Genomic DNA, 14,819 nt, shown 5'->3' on the forward strand with positions numbered 1-14,819 from the left:
CGGCGGCGGCGGCTTCACACCGGTGTCTCTCCCGCTGGAGATTTCTTTCTGCTTTCCTCATTGACTGACTGACTCACCCCCTCCCTTTTTTGAGGAAGGGTGACCTCTTCTTTGGGTCTGGAAAAAATATTTTTGTGAGGAGGGGGCGGGTGGCAGCGTCAGGGTTAGCTTCTTCTCTTCTTTCATCTCCCTCTCCTCCCCCCTCGAAGACCGAAAAGCAAACCCCACAACTGCTCCAGCATCCTCCTTCCTTTCCTCCGCCTCTCTTCTCCACCTCTCTCAGTTTCGCCCTCTCCTCTGCTAATTATTGCATTATTATGCTTCCGTCTCTGGGGGGTCTCGCCCCTCTCAGGTCGCTCCGGAGCCCTGGCCTTCCCTGGCTACATTTCTTAAAAATTTTGGAGCCTGGGAGTGAGTTTTCTCCGAGGCGTGTGTGAGAGGCGGCGGGGGTGTTTTCCTGCACGAGGGGCGGGTGAAGTTCATTGCCCCCACTTTCCCGCGACCTTTTCGGATCCGATTTTGGATCGGGGGGTGCAGGCGTTTTCGGGGGACGGGGGGCGCGGCGGAGAATGGCCGCGGGGAGGGCTCCCCGGAGCCTCCTAGTCTCTTGATCAAAGCATTCCGCTATTCTGATTTATTGCCTGCTTCGTGAGTTATTTTTTTTTCCTCTAAAGGAGACCTGTGTGTTCAGCCATTACTTTGCTCGGCGCTGCTCCCAGGCATCTCCGACCCTCGGTGCTGTGGGGAGCCCCACACTTGGGCTCTTCGCCTCTCGCCCTCGCTCCCCGTCCCTCCTCCCCTCTCTCCGCCCCTTCCCCCTTTTCTTTTCTCCTCTCTTTCTTCCCCTCTCTCCCTTCTTTCGGCCGCCGTCTCCCCCGCGCCCTCCTCGGGGCGGAGGGAAGCCGTGAAGAGGGAGGGAGGGCTTGGTGTCAATTTTTTTTGTGTGGTCGCGGCTGTAGCCTGTAGCGGGCGAGCGGGGAGACCCCGGCGTGGCAGAGCCATGGATGGCCCGACGCGGGGCCATGGACTCCGCAAAAAGCGGCGGTCGCGGTCGCAGCGAGACCGGGAGAGGCGCTCCCGGGGCGGGTTGGGGGCCGGCGCAGCCGGCGGCGGCGGGGCCGGCCGGACCCGGGCGCCCTCACTCGCCTCGTCGTCGGGCTCCGACAAGGAAGACAATGGGAAGCCCCCGTCCTCCGCCCCGTCCCGGCCCAGACCCCCGCGGAGGAAGCGGAGAGAGTCCACCTCGGCCGAAGAGGACATCATTGATGGATTTGCCATGACCAGCTTTGTCACTTTTGAAGCGCTGGAGGTAAGGGGGACCCCCTCCCCCCGGGTTCCCTTTATGCACGACCCCACTCGGCTGCGCCCGGCTCTCCTGCTTCCCCCGTCGCGCTCTGGGCTGTCTGTCTGTCTGGGCTGAGGTCTTATTGTTGGGGGGAGCTGGGGGCGCGGGCAGACAGGCAGCAGGAGGGAATCGCAAAGCCGTGCCTGGTCTCCTGGTTTCCTCGTTCTCACTCGCCTTTCCCCTGCGCCCCCTCCCTGCACCCCCCTCCACAGCAGATGGGCAGAAAGAAAGGGGTTCAGGCATCACAACAATGCGCCCCCTCTCCACGGATAGCTCTGCCCCTACTCCTTCCTTCTCTCCCTCCCCAATCATGGCTTCTTGGCTGGTGGAAGTCTCTTTGCTGGGTTTGGGGCGCCTGTGGACGGTTCTCTGTGTGCTTCCTACAGAGCCATATGTCCGTGTGTGTGTCTGTATAGTATATACCTTTTCTGGGTGTCCTCGGGACCGGAGATTGATGGGGTTTTGTGGTTTCTTTGCGCCACCCCCCTCGCATTTTTTTTTTTTTTTTTTTGGTTAAGCTGGGGAAGGGGGCGTTTTCTCCTGGTTGGGAGAAAGGAGGGAGGAGGGGAGAGAAGAGGAAAGGATGGAATATTTCTCTATTCTGTGTGGGGCTCTATTACAGTAAGGGTTAATTATAATATCTGTACACATACATATGCACATGTGTGTGTGTACAAGAGCAATTTAGTTAAAGCACAGAAAAGGTACACCAGGGAGGACTGGTGGGAGGAAAGAAAATCCTACTGAAGGGCTTGTCACCAATTGTCCCTTTCCCTTTCCTTTTTTTGTGTTTTCTTTTTTTTTTCTTCCTAAGTGATTGGCTTTGTGTGTGTGTGTATATATGTGTGTCTTTCTTTATTCCTTGGGCACCTGCAGCGTGGATTTCCAAGTGCACATTTTCCTGCTGGCTAACAGCCTCCTGGGGTGGTGGGGAAAGGAGGAGGGAGGGAGGTAGAGGAGGACTGCCCAGGGGTCAGGGGGAAACTGACTTTGCCTGGACAGATCTTCTTTGGTGCTTTGGTCACTGGCCTCTAAAATTTAAGCGCCTTCTTTCCTCCTCTTACCTCCCTGTCCCCACCCCCAACACACCACACACAGAGAGAAGGCTTTGAGATTCCGTAGAGTTGGTCCAGCTTTCTTAAGCACAAAACCAAGATATGAGTTGGTTTATAGTCTTTCATGCACCTGATGTGATGTTTTGAGATTCCAGAAGGAAACTTTTCCCTTTCTGTTTTTTTTTTCTGTTAACTATGGTATTGTTTCAGATGCTCAAATGCAAGCTTTGTTAATGACAGCTTAAATCTCACATACAGTAGTTGTGCAGATTTAGATTGCTGGTTCTGTGTATGTGTTCTGGTGTCAGGTTTAAATATTTTTTAAAAGGAAGCCTTTCTGTCAATATTGTCCTTTTCTGTTTGAACTGCTTTTGGTTGGGCTGCTGGTGGTCACTGTGGTGGATGGTGGCCATTGATTGGGAAATAAGGGAGGTGGCGGTGAAGGGGGGCGGGTGGTGGTGGTAGCGGTGGCTATATAGATTTTGATGTTAGTGATTGAATCAGTTGCCCTTTGGTTCTAGAACTGGTTCTTTATTGGGTAAAATTTTGAGTGTTGAGGTTCACCACTTACTAGGATAATTCAAACTGTGGCTTTAACTTTGCCAAGGTAGGTGGTTACTGTACAGGGTGACCTCCTTCTCTCTGCCTCTTTCTCTTGCTTTAAAATAGGAATTGAGATGGCAGTGTGTTCCTAGTAGAAATTGCTGCCTAGAATTTGGTTCTTCGTTGTTAACTGTGGTTGATTTAGGAAATTACTTGTAAGAGCTGGTTACAAGTGGTTCTGCATTCTACATGGTTATCCTGGGCTGCTGTGTGGCCCCTCTCAGTAAGCAAGAGGGTCCTCCAGATTCCCATGAACATTTTTGAAGGCTAAGTAGGGATGGAGATAGATATATCTACATATAGATGTAGATATATACTTGTGCAGTTGTTTTTGATTACTTTATTTTTAATAAATAGGTGTTTGGGCTTGTGATGTATATTTATCCATTGGCTTTTGAGAGAAAATATGCCCATTCCAGTTTCTTTTGAGCTTAGAAAATTTTTAAAGAAGACGAGTTTAAAATGTACTATTAACATAGTTACTTTCTTTGCTCTAATTATTTTTTTCTGCTGCTTTTATAGATTCAAAACCCAAGTTACTTTGGTTAGCTGAATACTATGCCACCTTCATATCTAAAAATCATATACATATCTGTGTGTGAGTATAAAAGATCTAACTTTTAAAAAGTTTACTTAAAATTTTATAGAAAAATTTAAGCATATATAAAAGTAGATGGAACAGTACAATAAACCCCTAATACACCCAACATCCTGATTCATCAGTCACCAACTCCTGTCTTATTTTTTCTATATTCCATCTACTACTGATTCCCTCTCCCAGATATCATATGATCTCATCTATAAATACTTCTATAAGAATCTCTAAACCATAATGACTCAAAAAAACCACCCAAATCCCACCAAAAACCTCACAGTGCCATTATCATACCTAAATAAATTTATAACAGTTCCCTAATATCAAGTATCTTGTCAGTATTTACATTTTAAGGGCCCAACTTTTGTAAGAAAGCTGTAAATACACTTTTCAGATTAAAAACTCACAATGGGAAATAAAAATCATGATATATTTGGCAAAAGGTAGATATGTTGGCTTCTTGCTATCAAATTGTTTCCATGCTTTATGGTCAAAACATGTGTGTAGTGATTGTTAAAATGAAGCCTCCGGTGTTCCACTGTACTAAATTTGGAAGAGATGGTGAACTATCACCAAGAAATGTGAGGGCGTATTAGGTAACAGGCAACTAAATTATGAACTTGGATAGAAATGTGTGTTACAGGAGTGTTTGTAAAATGTTAAGAGTTATTAGAGATGTTTAGAGTTATCCTAAATAAATAGTATGTTTTTGTGCCTTGTGTTTAGGAATGAAAAATTTTCAACACATATCATCAAGGCTGCTGCTGGTGTGATGTTGTGATAAGAAACCAGAAATACTGGCTTGCACAAGTAGGTTTATAACTTATGCCAGTTCAGAGGAATAGCTGGCAAACTGTGGAGTAGCGCACTTTGTGTGTTAATGGACAGTTATTAGACTTGATGACTTTGTTCTGAGTAGCTGATTTTGGACTTCCCTTTTAAAAAAGAGCCTCCTAACTCACAATGAAATGTGCTGATATAAATAGTTCCAGTCCAACTATGGTATTATTGGTACTAGAGTAGTAATAAACTTGCCAAATGAGAACCTGCATTTTTATGTTGATTATTCTGTACTGTTGTTGGATTCTTATTTAGGATGGTGAAAGCTTTGGGGGTAGTTTGACAAGTCTCAGACTTTATAGGCAGTGAAGCTGGCTGAGATAGTTTCGTATTCTGCAGGGACACTTGTCTTGAGTAATTGAGCCCTGAAGTTCAAGTGTATGATTATGAAGAGTCTCATGATAGAAGATAAGAGGGTAGGTGAGGAAGCTAAAGTTGAATGTGATATTCTTTTCATTATGCAGCTGAGAAGTAGAATTGCCATTCGGATATGGTATTGTCTGTCTGTTCTTTGAGTGACAGGATAAGAGCAAATATCCCCAGATATGATGTTTAGTTTAAAAAAGGGGGGAGAGGTTCTAGCAAACAAAGTATAAATAGAAATGTTGAGGTTCTAGTACCATCAGTGTATTCTGATGTGCCAGGTAATGTTGGCTTTCTGTTCTGATTTGGGTTTCTGTGTGATCTCTATTAGGAAGCCATGTGGGCACCATGGCTCAAAATTTGACTTTGCAAATCCATTATTTTCCCCCTCACTTCTCTTTTGTGCACTGAATTCTTAGTGCAGCTTCCTTTTGTATACTGACAAAGGGAAGCAAAGGTGAAATTTCTGGAATTAGTAGAGAAGAGGCCAGTTGGAGCTTTGCAGACTTATGAAAATGAAGGAAGACTCATTTCTAGTGGGTAGAGCATCAAACCCAGACTTTCATATGGTCTTCATTTCCTAGCTCTGTTTCTGGGCTTACCCACATATCAGTAGCATAAGTAGGCTGCACAGAATTTGATGTCCTTATAACATGCCATGTTAATAGGCTTTAATTATTATGGTCAAATCTCACTTGTTCAACTGCTTAAAAAACATTAATCATGTTCTTTATATCAGCTAGCAAATATTTATGGAGTGCTTAATATGTGCAAGGAGTATAGAGAAAACTAAAATATATATATATATATATATATACACACACACACACACACACATATATAGCATCTCAAAGAAGTATGCAGTGTAGTTGATAAAATATGTCCACCACCTATAAAATAATTTTAAAACAAGCATTTGAATGCCTAATGTCAACTAAGTGCAATAGGTTTTTATGGATAGGTTAGTGAGATAGGCTGAAGTGTTTAAGAAGTCTTCATGGAGAAGATGGCGCCTAGAAGGATTAGTTACTTGGATAGATAGGGAAGGAATGGGGGACAGGGAAAAGGAATAGTGGAAAAGGCACAGAAACAAGACAAGTGAGATGTTATGTGGTTAGACCTTGGGGGCAAAGAAGGGCTGGTAGAAATGGGTACAAAAGTAAGTAAAGAGTGCTTGTTAGGGGGTCAGGAGACCTGTGAAGACCCATTTTCCAGGCTTGGCCCTTCTAACTACTTGTTGGACTTTAAGAAGTTATTTTCTAAAAGCATCATTTTCCTCATTCATTAGTGGAGAGGTTTAGGCTAGTTTAGTGAGCAAAGATTCTCAAGCTGGAAGGGAACATAGCTTTGCAGATGTTCATAGGCTGTGTTCCAGACCAAAACAGAATGATCTGCCCTCAAATAGTGTTTGGAGCTTGATGGGCTAGACAAAATTAAATGGATGACTTGTTCCAGAATTAAAAGTCTTCATTATGTGAATGTGAACTTTCAATATCTAAGAAGGCAATGTAATGTGCCTTATTTCCTAAATTTATTTGACCATGGAGCACTTTTATTCTCAGCATTGTAACCCACAATGCAGTATGGGAAATGCTGGAAAAGATCTCAAAAAAAGTCCCTCCAGATCTTGGAATTTGATGATCTCTGAGTGTAGGGTGAGTGGGCTGATGGTAGACGACTTGGAAAAACCAGGCACAGAAGCTTGTAGTCTGTGTGGGAGGCTGCTTCTTAAGGAAGAGTGGCAAGAGAGTGTCATAGTGAGGGAGATGTAAACAGTGAGGGAGATTAGTCCACTTCTTTTCCTGTTCCCCTTTCCTGCCTGGTGTCAGCCTTTTCACTGATTGTTCGCAGCCCACCATGAGGTGAATATTGGTGAATGATTCTCATTAGTAGCTCTTTCAGTGTGATAGTAGCCCAGTTCTGATGCCACTAAGCTGCCCTTCAGCCAGTATGTTTTATCCTCTCTTGGTCCCTTCTAGTTTCATGTATTGCTGCTTTTTGGCTACCTGTAAGAAGAGGTTGGATGAGAAAGGAGGTTGACATTGATGTGAAAACAAAGGTTTCAGATTATCCGCCTTTTGCTTGCTATGTATGAAGTGGTAGTTCAAAAAGGGTTAGAAACTCTCTTCTGTGGTTACACAGCCAGGCACAGCTGTGGTGCTGTGTTTTTGTTACATTTTTCACTTTCTGTTTTGGAAAGTTTGGCCGTGGGACTGCTTAGTAAATGGGTCAGTTCCAGCATTTGACTTATGAAAGTGTACATAGCTGAAAGTTTTAGGATCTGAGGAGTTCCTAAGTGATGAGAAAATTTGGAGAAAAGAAAGAGTGTGAATAGTGTGTGTGGCTATGAATTCAAGTATTTAACTGTATTACTGAGTCTCTGTATTTTACTCTACAAAGCAGAACATCACTTGCGGACTATATGTGAGATGAAGTTGAAGGTTGTGGTATGATGATTCCATGTGATTTATATTAGCTGTGGAAATTAACTGATTCAGATTTTTTTAGGGGGAAGTGGACAGGGTATAAGAGAATCAGTAAATTTAAAAAATGAATTGTGAAGTTAGTGATTAGGCCTTTGATACTGAGAGTAGTGTTCTCTAGTTACCATTGTTGAAAAAGGGTTAAAAAAAAAAACAGAACAGTAAACATGATTCCAAGAGTATTGAGGCTGATAAAGAAATTCTGAGACACTTCTATACCACAATTCTATATACTTTCAAGAATAAATGGTGATTGTTTAGTTTGAGAGAATGTTAGGATTAGAAATAAGGTACCCAAATGGAGAAAACAGTAGTGGAGACTAGCTGCTGAGGAATAATTTAGATCCCAAGAGCTATAAGATTTGGAAACCTTTGGACAAGAAGGTCTACAGCACTTCTTGATGGAGGGGGTCTGTGTGTATGTACTTGCATGGGTGCAGAGGGTAAAGGATGGTGGGTTAGTGTCTTTACATTTTATTTTATTTTACTCCTGTATAGGAGTCATAGTGTACTAATTGTAGCCTAACTTTGTTAAAGTGATTCATGCTATATTTTCTCTTCAAGAAGCAACATTTTTTTCAGGTTTAGGATCTACCCAAACTGTGGTAGATTTAGGGTAAAGAACTCAGTAATGAGATAGCAACTATTCATCTGAGAAAGTTCTGAAAAAAAAATTCAGGTAGATTTGAAAACTCAGATCACTGAAGTTTGGAAGAGTACTATAGTGATGAATTTGGTAAAACCCAAGACAGGAGAGGATCAAAAACAATTTGGGAACATTGTTAGCTGGGGCAGAACTGTTTCTCATATAATCTACACCTGTTCCATTAATGGTATTTTTTTTTTTTTTTTCTCTCTAGAATGGGAGGACATAGAACTTAAGGCTGGTGAGACCCTAAGTATGTATTAATTCTTCCAAGTCTGAGCTGTGTTCATCCTTAATTTCTTCTAACAAACTTTCAGGGTAAGGGTAGTTTCTAGTTTTGTATGTCTTGGTGTGCAGTCAATATGTATTGCAAGGTCTCAAAGAATAGGTCCTCTTTATACTAGTAACTCAGGAGAGGAGGTATGGCTTTTCCATAATCTGACTGCCTCTGTTTGCTTAGGAAGGGACTAGACAAGTGCAGGCTTCTATGTCTCAGTTCTCTTCAGGTTGCTGATTCCATCCATAGCAAGGGGACCTGGATGTGAACTGCTGCTGCCTTTGAAGGTGTTTATTTCACACGTTAGTTAGTGTATGTTGCAGTCTCATCTTAGGATTTATTTAGATTCTCCACCCACCTGGTACCTGCCTCCTTCCTTCTCTCCTTATTCCTTCCTTTCCTCCCTCCCTCCCTCTCTCTCTTCCTTTATTGTGGTAGAGCTATGAAAATTATGAATAAAGTTAATAAAAGGTAATGAATGGATTTAGGAAGTTGTGGATGAAATGTGGAAACCTGAAAATTTGACACTTTGATCATTTTAATTTTGACATTGTTTGAAGGGCTTTAATGTTAGCTCTGTGAGGGTGAATTGCTTGTCGCAGTTTTCTAAACTGTTAGAGCTCACCTTTCTGATATCCCAGTTTGTGTCTGAACCCTAGTTATGGTTTGCTGGAACAAACATTACAAATTACTAACTACATACAAATATTTTTTAAAAGACTTTACTGTGATATTGGCTTACTACTGTATCTCATGGTGCCATACCTCCTTGGAACCTTCAGAGCCCTGGAAAACCCATGTGTAGTGAAATAGAGTCACAAGAAGAGATAGAAAAAAGCTTAGCGTTTATAAGTAATACAAAATGGCTAATGCAGTTTGAGATTCATTTTTGGCTGAAAGTTTTCAAATTTTAAGTACGGCGTGGTTGCTACTATCTGAGGAACATCTTGCAAAGACAGTTTGTGACTCTTGGTTATATGAGTGAAATCCGATACTTTCTAAATTCTGAATCCGAGACTGAGTTTAAGTCATTGCCAGTGTCAACTTGTAATGATACTTGAGGGATGTTGTTTTCCTTTTTGTTGTCCCCATACCTACCCTCCACAAAACCAAACCCATTTTAAGTTTTTTCCTGGGACAGAGTCTTGCTCTGTGGCCTGGGCTAGAGTGCCGTGGTGTCAGGCTAGCTCACAGCAACCTCAAACTCCTGGGCTCAAGCAATCCTTCTTCCTCAGCCTCCTGAGTAGCTGGGACTACAGGCATGTGCCACCATGTCCGGCTAATTTTTTTCTATATATTTTTAGTTGTCCAGCTAATTTCTTCCTATTTTTAGTAGAGATGGGGAGGGGGGTCTCACTCTTGCTCAGGCTGGTCTTGAACTCCTGACCTTGAGCAATCCTCCCTCCTCAGCCTCCTGGAGTGCTAGGATTACAGGCGTGAGCCACCACGCCCCGGCCCCATTTTAAGTTTTTGTTAAGTGTCTGATGGCAGTGATATTTTAGAATTTAAAAAGAGTAATTAAGCTTTTCTAGTGCAGTATTGCATTATCCTCAATTGTACTGAAGTACACTTCTTTTTTTTCTTCTAGGTTTTTTGGGTCAAATTATACTTGCTGCCTAAAGGTTGATGGTCACATGTTCAGTGCATAGTTTTTCATAGTTAAAAACTTTACAAGCAAGAAAAAAAGAGAGAGAATGAAGATGTAGATAACACACTAATTGGACATTAAATTATTATCTGTTTTCCAGCCACATGGTAGAAATTCCAGTGACTTCACGCATTCTCTGTACGCCTTCAGCTGGCAAAAATAATGAAGGTCCTGGTTTGTAAGAAATGATCTTATATAATTGAAGTGAAATATTACTTTCCCTGGAGCAAAAAGGAAAATAAGCATTTGGTATCGTGTGTTGCTGCATATTGCCAAGTTTGCTTCCTCATTTGTTATGGTGGTCACTTTGATTACTTGAAAATTATAGTTTTGAGACTGATGTGCAGCGCTCAATCTTTAGGAGATATCCTAAAGTTAGTACCTAAACGATATGCCTTTTGATCAGTCTCTCTCCAGCCTTTGCTGACTGGTGTGCTTTCTAAGCCATATGGCATCAGAGGCACAGATGTTATCCTTAGTGATATAGCTCTATCTCTTATTTTGCAAATGAAAACACAACCCAGAGAGGTTAATTGACCTGCTCAAGATCACACTGGGAGTTAGAGGCTCTCACTATTACCCAGAGAAGACTGTCTGCTTCTCTTAAATTAGTACTGAGGAGTCCCAAGGATTGGGAACCTTGGAAGGAGGTTTTTTAAAAACAAAAATAATACTACAAATGTGGGTGAACACTCATGATTGTGAAGCTTCCCATTTTTCCTAAAGTGTTCTGCTTTACTCAACATCAAGAATATTTTAAAAGCATTCTTCTTTTCCCACACCTTCTCCCAGTATATTGACCTAAAATTCACTGGCCTTTCTCTGTAAGTTCATCATTGTTGTTTTTTTTTAAATGCACCCTTGTCCCTTCATAAGGGTGTAAAAGAACAAATAAATATTAGAGTGATGATATGAGAGTTTCTTAATCTTGAACATCCAGTGGAAAAATAAAATAACTGGATGTAAGATGACCTTAATGTGGCCCACTTAAAATTTTAATGCAATTTTTTTGGGTAAAATATTTTCTTCAGCTTAGCAATCCAGGGAAACTCAGAGCAATTTAATAACATCATAGTAGCAGAACATGTGAAATGAGTGAACTCTGGAATATGGTTAAGTTGAAGACTCAACCAAACTTTGCTTCTAAAGACAGACTCAAAATATTAAATCCACATGACGTGTTGGCTAAGGCATCTTGCCTGTTAATTGCTGAACCAGAAAATTTATAACAACTGTTTGTCATGTGTATATATTTATAGCCATTCATATAATGAAAAGAAGTTTTCATGGGATTGTAATAACATGTCAAGATGGATGTAATTAAAACAGAAGCAGATTGACACCCTGAATTAAATGCAAACCATAAACCAGGATACCTGAACATTGTGCCTTACATATTTGCTGCAGGGGGCAGTCAGCCAAATATGCAAATAAAAAGACATTGATGAATTTCCCTGGGTGTGTATGTGGTTGCAGAGAACCCAACTATTTTATTAATCTTTTATCAAGCATTGTTTAGATTTGCAGCAGCAATGGGATGTATTAATTTGACAGACCAAATAGCTTAGGACCAGAAAGTAGAAAATAATAAAGGGAAGACATGATTGATATGCTGTCCTATAAATAACATATGTGACTGACAAAAGGGCTGAGTGATCTTTAGATATGTGCTTGATGTCATTAATGGAGTTGTTAAACACCAGGATTTTTTGTTTGAACTTCAATCAGAGGGGCTCTGCCTCCCATTTAAAATTCAGGCCTATCTGTAGTTACACTCTGGACTGATGTGTTGACAAAATTGGTGTAAATCCAATTTTTATAAATTGGATCAAATACACCAGGGGAATCTTGCTGTGAAAAATGAGAGTCCTTTTTATCAAGTATAGTACTCCTCCTCTCTGCAAGGAAGCTGGGATTTTGGTAGAGCGAGTCTCTTTAGATGGGCATTGCTTTCTCTGAGACACTTTTCTGCATGTGTTCCCTGTGCTCCTGGAAGAAAGTGACTGTGAGATTTGCATTTTCTGTTCAGGTTTTATACCTCACTTGGTTGGTGCTTCCAGGAATAATTGGTGGTGATTTGAATAAGCCTGTATCATTCAAATTTCAGAGCTTGGTTTTCAAGTGCTTGCTAAGGAGGGCTCTCGGCTATGAATATGGAATATGATTTCCATATCTGTTCCATCGGGGAGTCCAGGCATGTCATAACCACTTCAGAGTCATGATTGTACAGAGACACCCTAGCTATAATTTTTCTATATGACAGTTCAGTTTTAAAATTGTAAAGATGCCAAAAGCAAGGCTGTATTGTTATTAGGGAAGTCAGTGACATCTGTTATATCTTGTTAACCAGGGGAGGAAAACGCTTTAATCAAAACATCTAATTATGCCCTCTGAATTGATGAAATATTCTTTGCTAAATTTTTGGCCTTAATAGAAGAAGCTGGCCTCTATAGGAACCGTGAAGTAAACTTAATTTTTTAATTTTGAAAATACTTCTCCCTAACCATGGTGACTTAAGGGTATTTTGTCAAATTGCTTTTATACTGTGTGTTGAAAATAGATATTTTTAGAAGTTGTCCAAACCAGCATGAAGTTTTGTTTTTGTCCTCCTTCTGACTTACTTAGCATATGAGGCCTCCAGAGGGAGTTTGTATTTCCAGATGTGAGCCTAGAAGGATATGTGGTGGCAGAGAGCCACCTGGGGAGGGAGCAAATGATAATTGCAGGTGAGAGGCATGGGGATAATTCAGCCTGTGTGCTGGAAGGTAGGCTTTCACACCTGAATGTTGATACCTGCTGTGTTAGGCAGTTGTGTTGTTTTAAAATGTTTTATTAATCTAATATAGAAATGGACCAGATTGTTCCAGGTTACCTTCAGTTGAAGGTATTTAATTTAATTTATTTATTTTTTGTGACAGAGTCTCGCTCTGTCGCCCCAGCTAGAGTGCAGTGGCGTCATCATAGCTATTACAGCCTCAAACTTCTGGGCTCAAGTGATCCTCCTGCCTCAGCCTCCCAAGTAGCTGGGACTATAGGCTTGCACTGCCATGCCCAGCTAATTTTTCTATTTTTGGTAGAGACAGGGTCTCGCTTTTGCTCAGGGTATTTTTGAACACCCAGCCTCAAGTGATCCTCCTGCCTCCTCCTCCCAAAGTGCTGGGATTACAGGCATGAGCCACTGTGCCAGCTGGAATATAAATGTTTTTAAATATTAAAGTATAATGTGATTCCAGAAATGTTTCCTGTGTTTAAAAGTAGTTTTACATAATATCTGAAATTATCAAAAACTGTTTAAGCATATCTATATTGCCTCTACCTCCCTTGGTCACTTTTTAAAAATTGTAAATTATTTTGGCAATGTGGCTTCCCACTTTCCACTTCAATCATTCAAACTTCAAAACCTATTCAGTAAAGCCATCCTTTTATCTATATTTCAAACCCAGAATTAATTTTAACTGCAACTATTTTCTGTTTCCAGAATCATGATGATGATAATAATAATAGTAATGATAGTACATTATTGATAGTCTTAATGCCGGGATATGGATTAGGTCAGAGAAATGCTTTATTTCTTAGCTTTGGGAGCATTTCATCTTTCTGAAATGATTTTTCATGGATTCAGATCTTGGGACCAGCCTAAAGGAGTTTTTGAAGGTATTGACTGTGACACTATGTGCCTCATGTTTTCTTTGGGATCTGTTGGGAAGTTCAAATGCTGTTAATTTTTTTTCTTGGTCTGTCATATGCTCTGTAATGGCTTACTGTGTGTCATCACTTGGGAATTATGACTGGAACCTTGGGGGAGAAAAAGAGTTTTCTCCCTAATTTTTTCTTTTTTCTTTTCTTTCTTTCTTTCTTTTCTTTTTTTTTTGAGAGAAGAGTCTCCCTCTGTCACCCAGGCTGGAATGCTGTGGCTCAGTCATAGCTTACTGTAACCTTGAATTCTTGGGCTCAAGCAATCTTCCCTCCTCAGCCTCCTGAGTAGCTGAGACTATAGGCCTGTACCAGCAAGCATGCCCAAATAATTTTTTTTTTTTTTTAAGAGATGGCGTCTTTCTGTGTTGCCCAGGCTGGTCTCAAACTCCTGGGCCCAAACAGTTGTCCCCCGCCTTGGCCTCCCAAAGTGTTGGGATTACCTAATTTGTAATGTATTGTTTTTTACCCTCTATTCGGTGCCTAAATTTGGCCCCTGCACTCTTCCTACATATGTCCTTTTGGGGATATTTGAGGCTCTCAGAATTGTGCTTCCTTCACTCAGTAATTCATGCATAGTAGGCACTCAGTCAGTGCTTCTTTACAGTTGACCTATTTCCACAAAAACTCCATGAAAAGAAATTTTGAAAGGGGAGCTGCTATTTACTAAGTATTTTCTCTTAGCATTGTGCTAGCAATTTTGTATTCATTATGCCATAGAACTACCTAATGAAAAAAGGAATGATGTCTCTGTTTCAAAGTTGAAGAAACTAAAGCTCAGAGAGGTTAGGTCAATTTGCCCATGATGAGCACAAGAGAGGCAGGAAATGCAGAGGTTTCTGCCTGACTTGAAAGCCTGGGGTCCTCACCCCTTTACACTCTTCTTTTTAATACAGATTCATTTGATGAGAGAGTCCCAAATGGGTCTCTGGTAGACCACATTTGTTCCTTGTTGCTGACAATTGTCTTGTTTATAACGGATTTTCTAGGTATAATACTAGGATTTAGGGAGGGAGAGTATCTTGCCATAGTTGAGGAAGTATTTCGTTTTCCTTTTAAAAGCTCGAGCTTATTTATACTTAGATGGCTGCCACTCATATGGTATATCTGTAGCATATTCATTGTTGTTTTTCTCTGTGTCCCTTTCACTCTTTCTCCCTGTATTAAAATCTAACCTTTTCCCAGGTCATAATATTCAAGTGGATTTTAAGCCTTTGTCAAAGGCAAGGGTTCAGGCTCATGATATTGAGGGCTATCGTGTGCCAGTCCCT

The 14,819-nt window shown here is 41.3% G+C and overlaps 1 protein-coding gene across 2 annotated transcripts in view; it reads left to right on the plus strand.

The window, feature by feature from the left end:
- Positions 1-274: 274 nt before the first annotated feature.
- The window catches only part of AUTS2 (autism susceptibility candidate 2), a 1,232,042-nt gene continuing 1,217,497 nt past the window's right edge, over positions 275-14,819 (plus strand). The window contains exon 1 of one of the 2 annotated variants that reach the window (XM_012640369.1): positions 275-1,309. In XM_012640369.1, the coding sequence (XP_012495823.1) occupies positions 1,001-1,309 (309 nt within the window). In that variant the 5' untranslated portion in view covers positions 275-1,000. The remainder of the gene's footprint in view (positions 1,310-14,819) is intronic. The other variant, XM_012640368.1, reaches the window with a different exon arrangement.

Source organism: Propithecus coquereli, unplaced genomic scaffold (assembly GCF_000956105.1).
Source record: "Propithecus coquereli isolate 6110/MARCELLA unplaced genomic scaffold, Pcoq_1.0 Scaffold150, whole genome shotgun sequence".
Classification (NCBI taxonomy): Eukaryota; Metazoa; Chordata; class Mammalia; order Primates; family Indriidae; genus Propithecus; species Propithecus coquereli.